General features: G+C 38.4%; 1 protein-coding gene across 2 annotated transcripts in view; it reads right to left on the bottom strand.

The window, feature by feature from the left end:
* Positions 1-19,988, bottom strand: part of LOC131431957 (P protein-like) — a 105,092-nt gene that overhangs the window by 62,227 nt on the left and 22,877 nt on the right. For both annotated transcript variants that reach the window (XM_058597945.1, XM_058597951.1), the window contains exon 2: positions 7,749-8,069. Coding sequence is in view for 1 of the 2 variants with exons in the window: in XM_058597951.1 (XP_058453934.1) it covers positions 7,749-7,822 (74 nt within the window). In the remaining variant the exon portion in view is untranslated. The remainder of the gene's footprint in view (positions 1-7,748; positions 8,070-19,988) is intronic.

Below are 19,988 nucleotides of genomic sequence, written 5' to 3' on the forward strand. Positions count from 1 at the left end.
AACGATCGATACTATTCAACGGATAGTTCTATTGCACCTCCGAACATAAAATATAAGTTTAAACATAAGTTTGAACAGAAAGTGGTGCTGTACATTGCCATTTCCGAGAAAGGTATTTCTAAGCCATGGTTCAAGCCCTCTGGTTTGGCAATCAATCAAGATGTGTACCAGAACGAATGTTTGAAGAAAATTTTGATCCCGTTTCGTCGAAAACATCATGCTGATGGATAATACGTGTTTTGTACGGATAAAGCGTCATCGAATTGCGCCATAAAACACAATTGTTCCTGAATACCCATTCGATCTCATTTGTACCCAAAAACCACAACCCGACCAATCTGCCTCAGTGTCGCCGAATCGAAGATTTCTTCGGGGTTTTTAGCTCCTTAATGTACAAAAATAACTGGAGAGCCACGAATTGCAAACAGTTGGTTGGAAGAATCAAGAGATGCATTCGCAGAGTTGACATGAAGGCCGTACAACGCTCCTGTTCCGACATCAAACGGAAGCTTCGTCGAACATCCGATTACGGACCGTTTTAAAATGTTCACTAATTTTTTTTTCAACAATGAACAATGTATCTTTAATTTCAATCAATCAGATCATCTTCAAGTAAGTTTGTCTTTTTTTGACAGCTTGAGAAAGAAATTCCAATATTTTAGTTGTCACCCGTTAGGATTTCGACTGATCGGGGCTGTGAACGGATATCTCGCTTCGGTCGACAGATAGAGTCACACAATTTTCGACAAACTTGTTGTAGTTACTTAGACCAACAATTTAGTGTAGTTTGACAGGCAATTAGTTAAGAACTGCTCCACCAGGGGCGTTTTGAAAAATGCATGATACAAATCATTTGCTTAACACAGACAAAATGATTGGAGCTTCAAGTAACTCGCAAATTATAGTATTTTGAAGGATGCGGGAAGTCAAAGTTTGTCAAACAGCAAATGTTTTAACTCGGAATCACTCCATCAGATGTTGTTAGTGTGCTTGAATTCACATTTTAGTTATCAGTATTATGCTCTTATCAAAAAACTTATTAATGTCAGGGTATACATTATGAAAACAATGTTAGTTGAGAACTTGCCCACCGAATGGTGCTAGTGGCTTAACAATTTGACGATAGAAAATTGATAGAATGTTCCGGAGTTGAAAACAGATCAAACAATGTAAACAGTACCAGAAAATACTCCATCTGATGGCACTAGTGTGTAATTCAAGGTTGGAAATTTATGTTGACTCATTCAGATGGTTTCTCGAAAAGTTGTTCCAGGGTTTCAATGCCTATTAAATGATTGACTAAACAGTTCGTATTGTATCTGCAAGGTAGGCTTCAGTAACTGAAAAGCAGAATTGTTTACGAGAGTGATGTTATTGATCAGTTTTTCAATAAATTGGTGGAGGATAGACAAATCGAAAACTGTTTTCCTAGAGGGCGCTAGTAAGCTACTAGAGTATTAACTTGAATAAGCTATCGACATCTGAAATCTAAGGAACTTGAGAGAGTGAAACTCGAACTTTATATTGAAGTTTTGATAATTTGTATTACTAAATATAACGAGAAGTACATAAAACCTGATATTTATGTTTTTTTTTTATTTTATTTTATAGCGACCGCCAATTCATCAACATTTCTGGAAAACTCTTATAAATTGAGTATATGCGGCAAATGAACATGAACGGTTAAAATCACTAATAACATGAAACGAACAAATAGTATAAGGAGTGTATCGATAAGTAGTTAGCAACATTCAAACGGTTATTACTCTGAAATGGCTTAATTTTTTGCAGCGTGTTTTGCGGTAACATATTTGTTTACATGTCAATAACAGCTGCGCAATCGATTGGTTTCGGTACGGTTTATCGTTTCAATGATGAGTCGAATCGATCCGGAAACGCGAAATAAAATTCTGCACACTTGGTGCTAAGAAAGTGGTGTCACGTACAACGAAATTGCAAAACGGGTGAAAGTGCACCACACCAGTGTCAAAAATATTATCGAGAAGTTCTGTAAGACCCTTTCCATGAAGGATTTGCCCCGATCCGGTAGGAAAACGGGTCCCAGCCAGCCCGGCCCGGACTTAAAAGTGGTTAAGTACATCAGGAAAAACCCATCGGCGTCGACGCGGGATTTGGCCAAGCAGTTCAACACCAGCATCGGGATGATTCAACGGATCAAAGTTCGGAACTCCCCGAAAACGTACAAGAAACAGAAGTGCCGAAAAAGTCCCTGATACAGCAAGTTCAGGCCAAAACAAGAGCGCGAAAACTGTATAACCGGATTCTACAGAATAAAGACGGATGCATCCTGATCGACGACGAAACCTACGCCAAGGAAGACTCTCGAGCACTGCCCGGACCACAATATTATACGAAATCGGTGTACGAGGACCTGGATGACGCCTACACCACGGTGGCGATGGAAAAGATTGGGCAGAAGGTGTTGGTCTGGCAAGCAATTTGTACCTGTGGTTTGCGGTCGTCGATTTTCTTCACGAAGGGCACAATTAACGCCAATGTGTACGAGGAAGAATGTTTGAAGAAGAGAATGCTGCCACTGTACAGAAAGCATAAGGCTCTCTTCTGGCCGGATTTGGCTTCAGCCCACTACGCCAACTCCGTTCTACAGTGGTTGTCAGAAAATAATGTACAATTCGTGGTAAAGGACATCAACTCACCAGACTGCCCGGATCTTCAGCCAATTGAAAGGTGTTGGGTAATTGTCAAGTGGCACTTTCGGAAGGAAGGTACAGTGTCCCAAAACATGCAGGAGTTAAAAAAACTGGGCAGCTGCCACCAGGAAAGTCACAAAAGTAACTGTGCAGAATTTAATGAAGAATGTCAAGTTCAAAGTGCGAGCGTTTCACAGAAACTAGGATTTTCTTCAATACAATCAGTGAAATGCATAAAATGTAATTTTTCAACAATATATCGAAAACTGATGTCAAAATATGTTTTTTTTCTCGCTTTTTCATTCAATAATCAATGTTGCTAACTACTTTTCGATACACTCCTTATAGGCGATAGTAGCTTTGACCCCATTCAACTATTTAGCCAACCTGGCTTGCGAGTAGTTCGGATTTTTGCAACACGCGAGCAAATTTTTAACGCTTTTACCGTTCTTGCTTCGATGCCATTCTCAACCACTTGAAAAGCAATTGTCGAAATTGAACAGTAGGTATGTTGCTTTACGCACTTCTTAAAAATAAGGAGTGTGTAGGATTTAATACACGTTTAATTTATGTGGCCCAATTTTTGATCGCAACATCCTTCATAATAACTGAGATAGATTAATTACGTAGTTTGTTTTCAATCAATTATTGGGTTTGAATTTTTTTACTTCTCGAAAATCATATTGCTCAAACCATCTCGCTGAATGAGGCATTTTGTCGAAAATCAATTTGTCGAATAAATAGTGTTGACATACTACCTTAATCAAAAAGTTCCCCGAATCACCACCGTGTGGCGCTCTCAGTCACCCGATTACATTATACGATATTCTATAACATTTTCAGCTTGTGTCCTCGATTTTGCATTAAATTTTGCGTAGAAAATGGTTTCAATGGTGCGACGACATTGCAAATATTAGAAGAGTGTTTCAGAAACGATACTCTGCAGAAAACAATCATTTATCAGTTTCAAACGTGGCCACGAGTCTGCAAATGATAATGAGAAAAGCGGTAGGCGACGCTCACAGTTTTTATTGATTAAAAGGGGTTGTGTATCATGAATTCCTTCCACAAGGCCAGACCGTCAACAAGTAGTTTGATTTGGGCGTTATGAGAAGTTTGCGTGAAGCAATTTGCCGAAACAGACCAGATTTGTGGACAAACAACTCGTGGATCTTGCCCCACGCTAACGCACCGTTACACAATGCCATCGCTATCCGTGAACATTTGGCTAAAAACGAAACGAATACCATTCAGTAACCACTGAATTCACCTGATTTGGCTCCCTGCGACTTTTCCTGTTCGGTCGACTCAAGAAACCGCTCCGTGGAACGTGTTTCAGCACCCGAAGGGAACAATATCGATTTTGATGAATAATCTTGTAGTTTTATTTTTTTGACTAAATTCCGGGAACATTTTGGTCAAGGTAGTATGTCAAGCTGAATAATCATACATTAAACTAATAAATTTATTAGTTATTTCACGTTTTTGAAACGATCAAAACTAGTAATCAGGTCTCTCGCATACAAACCTGTTACTGTCCCGTTTGCCAGGTCTACTTAAAGCTAGGTGTTTTGGTCTTGGGCCTGAACGAGCGGAAAGATTATTTTAGTGATTTATTATAACTGGAAAAAGGTTTTGTCATTGAAACCACATCTAGCAAAGCCTTGGTATTACATTCCTGTAGTGGAATTTGACCTTCTGTTTTAACAGACTTCGCAGCCGATTCAGAGTGTACAGAACTAGTCCATGGCTGGTGCTACGATTCTACTGACACTACGAATCCTTCCAGGTCGGGGCTCGAACATACGACAACTGGTTTGTAAGACCAGCGCCCTATGCATTGAACCGCCAGCCCGGGACCTCCACACCACATCTACTTATGTTTATTCGTTTGTCCAAGTTTATCCAAAGCTAGATTTTTTTTTCCATTTCGAGTAGATATTCAAAACTATCAACAACCTTATAGGTAGCATACCGGTATGAAGTGAGCGGTTTTTGTTTAAATGGAACACTTATTTTGGATGGAAAAATAAAAGTATTGACCATTGCATAGTGGGTAAAACGAGAAATTAGCAAGACAACAATATTTTCGCTATTAAATATAATTTTTCTGTAGTTGATGTCTTCACAAGGATCAGTGTCATTTCGACGAAAGCCGTTTCGTCGAAAGCCGTTTCGTCGAAAGCCGTTTCGCCGAAAAAGTCATTTCGCCGAATTCTTCAATAGTCTTCATCAGTGCAGTAAAACTTCATTCAATTCTATTGAAACTGAATGTGGAACACATTGACGATCTCTCTTCTGCAGTAAGCTTCACACTCTGACACACACAACGTTTGCTGACGGCCCGAACGGGCAGCATTCAGTTCATCACTCGTTTCTCTTCCAATCGAGGCTCAGTTTAACCACCGTTAGTTGATCTCTTGAAGTAACAAAATATCTCTTTCAATAGTGTGAAAGTAGCCTTCAAATGAGGTTAATGTAACCATTCGAATTGGTTCAAGATATTAGATGAAAGACAAACCAGGTAGTTGAGATATCAATTACAGAATACACATAAATTAATTGTTTCCTTCTACAGTTTTCATTTTAATACCATGCTCCATTTATAAATCTATTCATTCGAACTTGCTCACTACCAAGAGCGAAGACTGAAAACTAGTTTTGCTCTCAGTGATAGCACATTGAAAACTTAATATGATGTAGATTTTCTCGAAATAACGCGTCACGAACATAAACTAAAAATAGAACAGCCAAAAATGGTCCGGGATAGTATACATTTAGGCGATATTACTCGCAAGCAAGAAAAAAGATTTCCACACTACCGCGGAGAGAATCCGGTTTCGAACTTAGGAGATTTGGAATACGAACTTTTTGCGAATGCGAATGTTCGGATATATGACAAGCAGTGTTGTTTTCACAAAGTTGTATGCAGGTAGTTTCTGTCAATGCACACTCGTTGCGTCGCTTCCATCCCGCATCCACCATGAATAGCAGTGTGGCTACTCACACAACTCGCACATGTAATCGCTTTGGAATACGAAGTTTTACAGTGAAGTCTTCTACAACACAGGGAACGTGAATTAGGAATCAGGCAATAAGGTATCCCGGATTATTTGTTTTTTCGACTAATTGGGCAATGAACGATTATCTCGCTTCTGACCCCAGAAAGAACCAGAATCTCTTCAGTAAATTTTTAGTTCTTGTGTAGCCTTATGATTTAGGATCATTCGATGCAGAATTAGTCCTGTGACTCAAAATTATGAAGATTTAGTTAGACGGTTTCTTTAGAAAAGTGTATTAAGGTTCCAAGATCTATTAGATGATTGATAAAATACTTCTCATAGTATCTAGCGTTAGTGAGAATATGAAGTTCTAAGCATTTATAACTAGGATTGAAAATTGTTTTGAAGAGTGTCTTCGACACAGTTTGTGGACTACTTAGGAATATACAAATTAAACATACATTTTCTTGGTGGCTCTTCTAAGCCACTAAAGTATTATTAAGAATTAGCTCTAGGTTCTGAAATCTGAGACATTCAATGTTCGATGTTCGAACTTCGTAAACAATGAATTTTTCCATACTGTTGGATATAAAGTTAAGGATATTTTCAGAACGGGTTTGGCGAGTGGATTATTTGAAATAGGCTCTTTCTACGGCAGACGATCAGCGAGATGGGAATGCCATAGCCACTATTCAGATTGACCTGCTTCAGGCAAACGTGGTACCGATGATCGCCAATTTATCTAATGCCGTCAATTTATCGTATTCTCGTGGTTAAAAAGAAGGAGCGTTATTTGCGTAAAAGTTGAAAAAATGTTGAAAAAAATCGTTTCCTCGCGGTTATGGTTGCGGTCAACTGCAGGATCTAGGCAGGATGTCAAAGCATTTTTGTAAAAGGCAACATAGGATTGAAGGAATAATTCTTCCATTGAAACTTAACTTTGTATTTTTGTGCTGCCATTTGAAATTTGCTCAATTTCAATGGATTCACTAAGTTGTTGATTTACTGTTGTTGAATACTTTCACTTTTTGAGTTTCACAAAACTTTTGTCTTTAAATAGCAAAATGATAACATAATGTGATATTAATTGAAAATTTGATGAGTCGATATCATATTAGGATTTCAATCTGGTGTTCCTATCATAATCAGATTGCAATTTGTTCTCATTTTGAAGTTAGACTTTACTCGGGTTATTCAACTGACGATGAATTCTGGGAGCTTCACTTGCAAAATGGCAGCAAAAGTCAAATGGTCTTTATATCGTCATTGGTATTGATTTGAAATAAACCTCTTGACGAATTTTACGTACGCTACAGTGCTTGCCACATTAAATTAAATTGAGTTCCTCAAAAAAAACATTGAATAGACCACAGAGCATTTATTTAAGCATGAACAGAAAAATATTCTCCTCTCATTGACGCTAGCGCATATAAACAAACCACTAAAATAGATCAATCAGTACCGCCTCAAAAAAGCCGCGCAGAGCTATTTATGGCTGCCAACTGTGTACAAAAGTCACCACATCACAGATCATAAACAAAATGTGTATCATCCTCCCTGGGGAGTTCTCTTTCGGTCACCAAACGAGCGTCTATCAACTGGAAATATTAATTATCATCGAAGCAAACTGTGCGAAACGGCATGCGCCATCACACACACACGAACACAGATGCTAATTGAAGTGAACTGCCACTTATCGTTTCAGTGTGATTTGTTGACTCATTTCGCCGCGAGTCGGAATATCAATAAAAGCTTTTCTAACGGTCCATAATCTATCTCCAGCAGCACCTCCATGCTCCATGGCGACACGTGCGACATATCACTTTCGTGGGATCTACGGCTGTCGCGGTTGGTTGTGAATTACTGTTTTTTTTCACGCCGTCCGGTTAGTATCTGTCATTCAATGCAAGTTCCCACCGAGCTTAAAATATCTAAACAATATTAACATAAACAGCTGGAATCGAAGACCAATCCGTCACTTCGCCGTCGTACTCTGATGAAGGGCTAAACTTCCGGGAATCAAACGGCTCTCGTCGCGAGGGAAACCAAGACAGATAGAACCAAAACAACTTACCTGGGATGAGGAAACTCTAGCACATTCCTGGATCGATGTCGGCCGAAACTCTTCCGTGAACCTTTCAGCCGCATGGTGATTGGCCCCGCAACGACCACCGCTGTTGTCGCTGCTGGGCTGGCAATTGTCACGTGAGTATCAATGGTGCTGATGGTCGGATGGTTTCCGACTGTAGTTTCTACAGCCGGAACCTAGCGGTTTTTTTCCCACACCTTCGCGTTTGTAGCGGTGAGTTATCGGGTGAAATAAATCGATGCAAAGCTGCTGGCTATGTAAAGTACCAGTGTACCTAACGGTAATTCTAGGAAGCTACCAATGCACCTGTAAAAAGGAAATAATAAAACCATTTTAATCCACCTAATAGCGCAATTATGTCTTTAGTCATACATATAACAATGATCCCACTGTTTAGCTTTGTGTTGGTGACTGTTTTCCTGAATGTAAGTTTTAAACATATTACTTCGAAATCCAATTTTACCTTTCTAATATAGAAAGGCTCTGAAATCCCTGTGAAAATCGACTTTTTAACCGACACTCAGGAGGTCGAATGTTAAATCTGTGAATCGGAAGTCCAGACATTATCTATTGTTCTTACTCAAAGGAATCCAAATTGGTTAATAACATGATCGTAATAAAGCACGAAGAATATTTAAACGATTCGAGATTAATTCGTGATTTAGTGGCCAAGCTGCCAAGTTATCTACATCAGCAATGGTTGAAATACATTGCTGATATAAAAGATTTAAGCGACGACAATGTTTTCATCTCTAATTTAAAGTATTTCAACGATTGGTTGAAACCCCAGGAAAGATTGGCGACAATACTCGTTCATGAAAAGAAAATAAATATTTGCGAAAATCCACGAGTTAAAAGAGTTCTGATATGTTTCGCATGTAAAGACAAACATAGAACAGTTGACTGTTTCAAATTTAAGGAAATGGACATTCAACAAAGATATACTTTGGTGAACAAACACAGATTATGTTACTCGAACATATTAAAAGTGTATCGGAATTAAATCTTCCTTCACAGTCGCTCACAATCGATCAAAAACAACAACGAATTGATGATTCTGAGCAGTGTTTGGAGCTGTTATATCGAAATAAAACCGATTTTTTTCGTCGATATATAACAATGGACGAAACATGGCTCCATCACTTCACTCCGGAGACCAATCGACAGTCAGCTGAGTGGACTGCACGCGATGAACCGAACCCAAAGCGTGGAAAGACTCAACAATCGGCCGGTAAGGTTATGGCGTCTGTATTTTGGGATTCGCATGGTATAATTTTCATCGACTACCTTGAAAAGGAAAAAACCATCAACAGTGACTATTATATAGCGTTATTAGAGCGTTTGAAGGACGAAATTAAAAAAAAAACGGCCTCATTTGAAGAAGAAAAAAGTTTTGTTCCATCAAGACAATGCACCGTGTCACAAGTTGATGAAAACCATGCTGAAATTGAACAAATTGGGCTTCGAATTGCTCCCTCATCCACCGTATTCTCCAGATTTGGCCCCCAGTGACTTTTTCCTGTTCTCAGACCTCAAAAAGTTGGAAGATCGCTATAATCGCTGTATCACCTCTGATGGCAATTATGTTGAATAATAAAAACGAAGTTTGGCAAAAAAATGTGTGTTTCTATTAAACGATACGGACTTTTCAGCCGAATTGTTAGGTGGACATGGCAGTTCAATTTGAACTGCTTTAAGCACTGATGAGCCGAAGGCGAAACATGACGGAATCGGAGTGAAAAGGTGGTAAAATCCGGATTCACTTACTCTGATTTGGATGTAGTCTAAGATTGATTTTGATTAACCATTTGTTTTGCATGGTTGGAAAGACAAATTCGATTCAAGTGCCATTCTTTAAAATGGTGAATGTATTTTTGCATTAAAATTTCATACCAATTGTAGTAATTCAAAACCAGTTATTTGTATAAAAATGGGACCTTGGAAGAAATATTAAGGCACACTACATCAGTTTTACGACGCCAAGGGCATTTCTTATAACTATATGAAAATGGGATAATTTAGTAATTTGTTACATTGCTTCACACCAGTTCTGGGAAAGACAGATTCTAGCTGGTGTTCTACCGTGACTGGTGGATGGGATTATGAGGAACTGTCCAGGTGACGTTAGTACTTTTCGTTAGTGGCAACTTGGAAGAAATAGTAGGAAATCGATAGGCTATTCCAATATAATATACACTGCAGAAAAATTTTTACTGCATTTTCAAGAGTTATAAAATTGATCGAACGAATTAAGTTCAAAAAATCATCCTTCCATTTTGCTCATCAATTTTAAATCATTTTCTGTCAATCATGTTTTTTTTACAAAACGAAGGATCAAATATTTGAAGAAAGATGATCGTTTTTATATGATAATATGATTTCACATATTAAAACCAATAAATTTTCTAATAGTGATTTTTCATTAAGCCCAACACGTAAACGCCTTTAAAGTGTTTAACTAATTAAATTTACTGACTATTACTAGAAGAGACGCTACTACAAATTTGCTCTTCTTTCATAGAATCATATTATATTGAATGAATGATTTTTTCCAATCATAAACTTGAATACCAGATAGCTGTAACTACTTTTTTCTAGAATATACAAGAAATTATCAAATTAATGGCAAATGTCGATTTGAACAACAAATTCAAATCAAAATTACAGATTTGTTAATTACATTACAAGTTTAACTAAAAAGAACAAGGGTCAAGTGTTAGGAATGGAAAACCTTTGACACTTTAACACCTTTTTTAATAAAAATAACGTCAGACGGTGAAAATACAACATTGTACACAAATAACTTTAAAATCCGGAGTGAGCCGATTCTAAGTTGGCTAGAGTGGTGAAGATGCCGAAAACAATAGTCTGTCGAATATTCAAACCTCGGAACCAGTGGAAGGAATCAGCAGATCTACGAAACAACTGGTACTAGTGACCGTCAGTTACACAGCATAGGTATGGGAGTGCCTTAAAGCCGACACCGGACTTCCGATCGGAGAAGTGACCACAACGTCAACTTTCAACATTCTTATCAAGGAAGGGTACGGAACCAATAAAAATTCGAATCGGCACGATCGTGTTTTGACGAAAAACAAGGACTGCATTTGTGGGGTTGTGCCTAGAAGATTGACGTTCGTGTTCGCCGACAAGTTCGAAAAGAAAGTCATGTTTTGGTGGGCGATTTTCAGTTGTGGCCAAAAAACAGAACAATTTGTCGCATTTTCCATACCTAAATGTGTATTGCCATTCATCCACAAACATAAGGGCAAAGTCATTGTGTTGGTCGATTTGATCATTCCCTGAATCATTCGGAAATTCAAAAAGTAATGGTCAATTTCAAAGCAACGTTTTCACCTAATAGGAGCTGATAGGTTCCATCAAGGGGAAGTTTCGAGATTTCGTTAGAACTGGATAAATTTAATGCTGTAATTAATGGAATTTTTAAACCTATTGTAATAAAAATTCCAGATCATTTTGTCTCGATTTTCTGTGTTACCCAGACGTTTTCTTAGCTAAGAATTTATTTAATCTTTTATATGATCTCAATTTTTTTTAAATTGTTTTAATTTTGAACTGAAGTAAGCTAATGAGACGATGAAGTTCCGAACTGTTGTGGAATTGTCAATGAATATGCGTAATTTTCGTTATTTGATAAAAATTAGTTTCGTAAAATTTGCAGAATATTAAAACGGCCTTGTTCCTGGATCCATTATCGAAAGTTTTATTTTCCCTTGATTTTTCCAAAAAATCCTCGAGTTTTTTTAACATTTGGAGATATCGCAACAGTCTTGTGAGATTCGAAACTGATTGCAGTTATCTGATGATTCCAAATGCTATTACTTTGTTCATTAGTGATTTGTTGTATTTACTTAACTTTTATATCTTCCTTAAGGGGCGGGTAGGGTCTAACACTTTTGAAAAATCATTTATTTTTTTCTTTGTATTTTCTTATAGCAAAACATTTGAAGAATTTTCTGTGAAAACTTCAAGCCTATTGGAACGAAACTCTGGAAGATATGGACCTTTATCTATGGCTATCTCATTCTACGAAGAAGCAATAGCCCGGCGCACAGGCTCAAGATTTCTACTTCGATTGACTTCAAAACTTGACAAAACATTCTTGAAATGTTTCGTTATAATAAATTATAAAAGAAAAAATATGATTTTTTGAAAATGTTAGACCCTACGGGCTCCCTGGAGTAATTAATTGTTTCCATTGATTTTATTGACAAAAAACTTTCAACGCGTTTTTCTCAAAAGCAGGTTTTGAAGGTCCGTGTCCATCGTCATTCAAAAACTACTGCACCAATTTTGTTCAAATTTTGCACACACTTTCTACATATAAAAAACCAGACCTCAACGTTTTTCTTTTCGTTGTTTGTTACTTTGGGGAGATTTCACATCAACAAAATGGCGGATTTTTTCGTGAAAAATCGTAGTTTTCACTTTGAACAACCACCAAAAATTCAAAAATATAAAAAAAAACAGAACCGTTGAGGACTAGAAAAACTTCTACTCTGTCTATGCTGCTTTGATTTATTCACTTCTGATTAGTCTGCGCTGAGATACAGTGAACACCGCAAATCATTATTTTTGAGCAGTCTTCTCAAAAATACCTCTTCACCGACTAATCGCATATCAGGCCCATATGGAAAATCGGCTTGGTTAGAAAAAGATTATTTAAGTTTCATTTCCAAAATTTATGATTTTTGTTTTGTGCTACAGTAAATTCTACATTTTATCATTTTGACCACGGATTGTAATTGTTCCAATCATTGATAACATGCCAGCAATATTTTCTCTCCGAACCGGTGAACAAAATTCTCTTCGCACCAGAGTGACATTTTGCCCAGCCTACTATTCGATTGCTACAGTAACGAATGTGGTTTGCGCTTGAAGCAAAAACTAACCCAGTTCCATCACCAACGGCTGTCAAATCCATACAGTTGACAGCACAACGAAAGCGAAAACGCCGTAAATTAAGGTTGCTAGGTTGTTGTTCACACAACGCAATTTTTATGATTTCTTTTTATAATTTCTAAATTACTATTTCGATTGTAGGTCTATTAATTCAGCCGGCATTTCGAGTAGCAAGGGTTTGGATTTCGGCCTGAAATCGGTTCCAAGTCGCGAAACTTTGAATTCAAATCATCAAATTTATCGTCTATCAGCTTAATCGATCGTAGCACGAAGCACCTGTTTGTTTGAAAACTGTCTACTGTGGACAATTTGAACAATTGTGAAACCCTACAAATGATAAACCAGTCAATCACCGAGTTCGTGACGCACTGGAATCTAAACCCTCCCATCGGCATTGACACAGTCGGTGATAATTTCCCGGCATGCAAATAGCGGTTTATCGCCTTTTGTCATGAAACAAAATTAGAAAGAAAAACAAAAGTACAGCCTATCCCGCGGCGCGAGGCGAAGGAATGTGAACGGGGTAATTGAATTTTCCTCCGCCCGCCCACAATCGTAATACGGCCTAATTGTAATGATTATAGGGCCGATGGAGTTTGCTGGAAGCCGCAGTGCAGGCGAATGTTCGGTTCCACACAGAGTGGGTTGAACGAAGGCAATGAAAAAGAAACGCTGACGGATAATACGTCGGACCATTTTTATTCAGTGTTAATAAAATCCTGTGGCGATCGAATGACCCCGACTCAATGAAAGATACTGTCGCCCATACAGAGCAACTAATCTCCTTCGTAATGCACAACACATGCTTGCAGACAGGAACATGCGAATGTAAGGATAATGCTTTGATTTTTTTTCCTTTTCTATATATTTTCCAACACACGACTCGCAAAGCTTTCAGATGATAATGAATCGAGCATTTGCAAGGTTGTCATTTGAAAAGCATTTCATGATTGTAGGATAAACATTTTCAACAATAAGTTTCAAACAGTTTAAAAAAAAACACACAATAAAAAAGATAAACAATGATTTAAAAGCACGGTTTTAACAATGATTTAAAAGCATTTTTCGAACAATTTTCTGATGCAGGACAACATCGCAATGGGTCTATATGAGTTGTGATTGGAAGCTGGTTTCCCCGGTTTTTGAATGGCGATAACTTTCACTTGTCTCCAGTCAGGTGGAACAATATTTTGCTCAAGAAACTTGTTGAACAATTCCAACAAACTGTTTTTTGCTAGGTCGGGCAGATTCTTCACCAAGCTGAATTTAATTCTGTCCAACCCAGGAGCGTTATTGTTACAAGACATGAGTGCTATGGAAAATTTCATCATTGAAAAGGGGCTATCAATGGAATCATCATTTGGACAAGACTCCAAATGCGTAGGAACAAAATCTGGACAAACTTTCTTCGCGAAATCAAATACCCATCGGTTCGAGTATTCCTCACTCTCATTTCCTACGTTACAATTCCTCATTCGTCTGGCCGTATTCCAAAGAGTGCTCATTGAGGTTTCTCTTGACCAGGGTTGCAAACGGTACTGGAGAATGACACGAAACAGCAGACATTCAAACTGCGCAAATGACAGCAGTCGCCGATTGTACTTCGCCACGACTGCAAGAGATGAAAAATGTCATAGGTCTCATGACATTTTTTCTCGTGAATGTCGCCGTATGCTCTCGTCGATAGCTGTTCTAATCTTTTCAATCTGAGAATGGCTAGCCACAATAAACAGTAGCTCCTTTCAAATTCAACAACTTTCGAGAGGCAGTCGCCAACAAGGCTTAACTTTAAAATTCGTTTTATGTCGATTCTCATGAGGTGTAGGGGGACATGCACAAGAAAGTCTTGCTTCCCAATGCAGATGTTTTTTTTTTTGTGTATCCTTACGTGTTTTGTTTCTCTGCACTCCCGTTGGAAGGAAGCGGTTCAGTGAGAAAAGCAAAGTAAATGCTTTGACTTCCAGAATTTGGATGCACTTTTTCGATCAAACAATTGAAGCCCGTTTAGCATGAACAAGAATTGTAGAAGTAACAGGAGCGCAAAACTTATTCTCTCTGCTGTAAGATTTCTTGCCTTTGCGTCATATTAGAAAGGCAAAAGCTGCGCTCCTGATACTTCGTGTATGAAATTTATGTAAATAATTGTAATATTTTTGAAACATCTGCATGAACAAGCTTTGTGATTGAATTTTTTTAAAACTGAAATTGAACCGATAATAAAAACACCGCCGTTCGCATTAAATTTATCGCCCCAGATCAATCACAGCGGATATAACAGTGCCGTTATGAAAATGTCATGACATTTTGAGCTCGTGACATTCTCGAAACCCGTGACCAAAAATGAACAAAGCAGCTACTTATCCAGTATGTACCTACACTACCACAAAGCGAACGCTGTGGCTTTGACTGATGTGAGAGAGTGCGACAAAATTAACTGCTCTCAATATTGCTGTCGTGTGTCGTGGCTCGCATGATTGCGCCAAGCTCTCGTGTCATTGCGAGTTGGCTACTGTTGAACGTAGCAGCTGCGCATATCGTTGGCAGTGACTGTCTTATGCTTGGCAACAGTATAAAAAAATGTCAAATTTTCGCACCCCTGCTCTTGACAAACCTTTGACAAAATGTCTCCAATAGCTGCATTTCTTGGCCCGAAGTATGTTCTTGTACTTGGTTTCTAAAACCAAAAATTTTTCAAAATTTTGAGGAGTTCCTCCTCCTCGTTTTAAAATGTCTTGAAAGCATTTTGTTTCGCGTGTTTAGCATCTGAGCACTCTTTGTCCCACTAGGGGTTGGGAGGCTTTCTGTTAGTCGTTGGCCCAGAAAAGCGTTTAGTTTAGGATTGTTCTGCGGCCTCCAGAATCGAACAAACGAGGAAGTCATATTCTTCAAGTGGAGGGAGCTCTTCCATTGAATTCAAAATACCAGAGATTCTACTTTGGTATTTAATCCAGTCAATATTTTTTGTCAAATCATATGGAATATTTTTTTTTTTTTTTTCATAAATACGTTTATTTCATAGGCAATATACATAAGTTTTTCTTCGCCGTGGCATCCACAATACATAGTAGTTTAAACCTAATACATTTCGAATATCATATTAGTATGTTGGTACTCATTAGTTAATCTAAACACTGTTTTTATCAAGCGAGTTGCTATTTTAATTACATTAAATAAAATACATTTATTTTGTACATGATCTTATAACTATTTCAGGATTGTTTGTATCAGTTCACCACTTATATTCAATATCCTATAGTTGGCTATTGGTTGAACTCATGGAAGAGAAAACAGTTTAACATAAAATAAAATTTAAATTGGAACTCCAATGGATTTAATGAAATGATAAAGAAGTTTCATGTATGGAAGGTCACGACAAGCAAGAATGTCGCGAACTGGGACATTGGATAGTCTACCTTGGGTACGCAAGGAATTTATTAGTTGAGATCTGACATCACGAAACTCCACGCATGTCCAAACAACATGGTCAATATCGCGGTAACCTTCGCCGCAAGCACAATGATTAGTCTCGGAAAGTCCAATTCGAAGGAGATGTGCATCTAACGTGTAGTGATTGGACATGAGTCTGGACATCACACGAATGAAATCTCTACTCACATCCAGTCCCCTGAACCATGCCTTTGTCGATATTTTAGGAATAATTGAGTGCATCCACCGACCCAGATCATCTTTATCCCAAGAAGCTTGCCAGCTGGCAAGTGTTCTTTGGCGAGACGCGCTATAGAATTCGTTGAAAGCAATCGGTCTCTCATAAATTTCACCCTCAATAGCACCACGTTTGGCTAAAATATCGGCTCTTTCATTGCCAGGAATGGAGCAATGAGCCGGGACCCAGACTATAGTGATTAGATAATTATTGTTCAATATGTCGTTCAGGCACTGTTTTATTTTGCCCAGGAAAAACGGTTCAGTCTTGCCAGTCATGTTAGAGCGAATGGCTTCAATTGCACTCAGACTATCTGTGAAGAGGAAATAATGGTTTGGAGATAATGTGACGATTACACTCAAACTATAATGAACTGCTGCTAGCTCTGCTATATAAACAGATGCAGGTTCTTGAAGCTTGAATGAGGCCGAAACATTATTGTTGAACATACCAAACCCTGTCGCTTCTTCCATTCGCGATCCGTCCGTGTAAAACATTTTCTCAGAGTTAATATGCCTGAACTTACTTGAAAATATTTTTGGGATTTCCATAGAGCGTAGGTGGTCCGGGATTCCACGCACTTCGCGCTGCATGGATGTGTCGAAAAATAAAGTTGAGTCAGGTACATTTAGGAGGCTGACACGGATAGGAATATATCTTGAAGGGTTGATTTCCTGTGACATATGGTTAAAATATACTGTCATGAATTTTGTTTGAGATCGAAGCTCGACTAGTCGTTCGAAATTATTAATTACCATGGGATTCAGCACATCACATCTTATTAGCAGGCGTGATGAAAGCTCCCAAAATCGATCTTTTAATGGAAGAACTCCCGCCAGAACTTCAAGACTCATTGTATGTGTCGAATGCATGCAGCCTAATGCAATTCGCAAACAACGGTACTGAATTCGCTCAAGTTTGATAATATGAGAATTTGCAGCGGAACGAAAACAAACGCATCCATATTCCATCACTGAAAGTATCGTTGTCTGATACAATTTTATTAGATCTTGCGGATGAGCACCCCACCAAGACCCTGTTATTGTTCGAAGAAAATTTACTCTTTGTTGGCATTTCGTTATCAGATACCTAATGTGTCCTCCCCACGTGCATTTGGAATCAAACCACACCCCGAGGTATTTGAAAGTCAAAACCTGATCGATTATTCTTCCCATCATATGAAGCTGAAGTTGCGCGGGATCATGCTTTTTTGAAAAGACGACCAGCTCTGTTTTCTCCGCAGAGAATTCGATACCAAGATGAACAGCCCAAACGGACAATTTATCTAAGGTATCTTGCAATGGTTTTTGCAGATCAATAGCTTTGGATCCAGTAACTGAAACCACGCCATCATCTGCCAATTGTCTTAGTGTACATGGGGTTACTAGACAGCTGTCAATGTCATTCACGTAAAAATTATAGAGGAGCGGACTGAGGCATGAGCCTTGCGGGAGACCCATGTAGCTAATTCTGATTGTTGCCAAATCGCCATGTGAAAAATGCATGCGTTTCTCTGACAAAAGGTTGTGCAAATAATTATTTATAACCGCTGGGAGTCCATGTTGGTGGAGCTTGTCTGAAAGAACATCAATGGAAACTGAATCAAATGCTCCTTTAATGTCTAAAAATACAGATGCCATTTGTTGCTTTTGAGCGAAGGCAATTTGGATGTCAGACGAAAGTAATGCAAGGCAATCATTCGTCCCTTTATTTCTACGGAAGCCAAACTGAGTATCTGACAACAAACCGTTCGTCTCGACCCAAGTGTCGAGACGTCGTAGAATAATTTTTTCGAACAATTTTCTGATGCAGGACAACATCGCAATGGGTCTATATGAGTTGTGATTGGAAGCTGGTTTCCCCGGCTTTTGAATGGCGATAACTTTCACTTGTCTCCAGTCAGGTGGAACAATATTTTGCTCAAGAAACTTGTTGAACAATTCCAACAAACGTCTTTTTGCGAGGTCGGGCAGATTCTTCACCAAGTTGAATTTAATTCTGTCCAATCCAGGAGCGTTATTGTTACAAGACATGAGTGCTATGGAAAATTCCATCATTGAAAAGGGGCTATCAATGGAATCATCATTTGAAGAAGACTCCCTAACAATGCTATGCGTAGGAACGGAATCTGGACAAACTTTCCTCGCAAAATCAAATATCCATCGATTCGAGTACTCCTCACTCTCATTTCCTACGATACGATTCCTCATTCGTCTGGCCGTATTCCAAAGAGTGCTCATTGAGGTTTCTCTTGACAAACCTTCCACAAAATGTCTCCAATAGCTGCATTTCTTAACCCGAAGTATGTTCTTGTACTTGGTTTCTAAAACCAAGAATTTTTCAAAATTCTGAGGAGTTCCTCCTCCTCGTTTTAAAAACGTCTTGAAAGCATTTTGTTTCGCGTGTTTAGCATCTGAGCACTCTTTGTCCCACCAAGGATTTGGAGGTCTTCTGTTAGACGATGGACCAAGAAATCGTTTGGTTTGGGCTTGTTCTGCGGCCTCCAGAATCGAACAAACGAGGAAGTCATATTCTTCAAGTGGGGGAAGCTCCTCCATTGAAGTTAAGACACTTGAAATATTACTTTGGTATTTAATCCAGTCAATATTTTTTGTCAAATCATATGGAATATTAACTGAATTAGCAATGCCTTTGTTACTGCTAATTGAGATGATGATTGGTAAATGATCGCTACCATGTAAATCAGGAAATACTTTCCAGGTGCAATCTAGTCGAATTGAAGTCGAACAAAGAGATAAATCTAATGCACTTGGACGTGCAGGAGGTCTTGGGATCCGTGTCATGCTACCCATATTTAGTACCGTCATGCTAAAATTGTCGCAAATATTATATATTAGAGATGATCTGCTATCATTGTAAACGGAACCCCACATCATTCCGTGCGAATTGAAATCTCCTAAAATCAAACGTGGAGCAGGAAGGGCTTCGACAATTTCATTAAGCTGTCGTTGTCCAACTTGAGCTCTTGGAGGAATATATACCGAAGCAATGCAAATGTCCTTTCCTTTAATGTTTATTTGACAAGCAACAACTTCTATACTAGAAGTCGAAGGAATGTTTAATCTATAAAAGGAATAACATTTCTTAATTCCTAAAAGCACTCCACCATACGGGGAGTCTCTGTCGAGACGTATAATGTTAAAGTCATTAAAATTTAAGGCTATGTTTGATGTAAGCCATGTTTCGCACAAAGCAAATACATCACATTTTTGACTATGCAACAAAACTTTAAATGAATCAAGTTTTGGCATGATGCTTCGACAATTCCACTGCAGGACAGTGATTGAATCATTTGCGGCGGATGATAAATTATCCATCAAATGATACAAAACCTGAAAGAGCTGGCCATTGAGCTGATAACTGTTTCAAAAAAGTTCTAGCTATTGGAAGGAATGCTGTTATGATGGTCTTTAGAGGTTCAGAAATATTGAATGCAGCGAAAATCCATTCTACAATTTCCGAAAATTTCAGTAATCCTGTTGATGAATGTGAAATGGAGCCCACTGGATTATTGTCTTTTCTTGAGCTAGTTCCTGGATTGGTTTGTGAATTTGACAAACCAGGAGGCACAGTTTTTGGTTTTAAATTTGGCTTTTTAGCTTTAACACGGGGATCTT

Source organism: Malaya genurostris, chromosome 2, assembly GCF_030247185.1.
Source record: "Malaya genurostris strain Urasoe2022 chromosome 2, Malgen_1.1, whole genome shotgun sequence".
Lineage (NCBI taxonomy): Eukaryota > Metazoa > Arthropoda > Insecta > Diptera > Culicidae > Malaya > Malaya genurostris.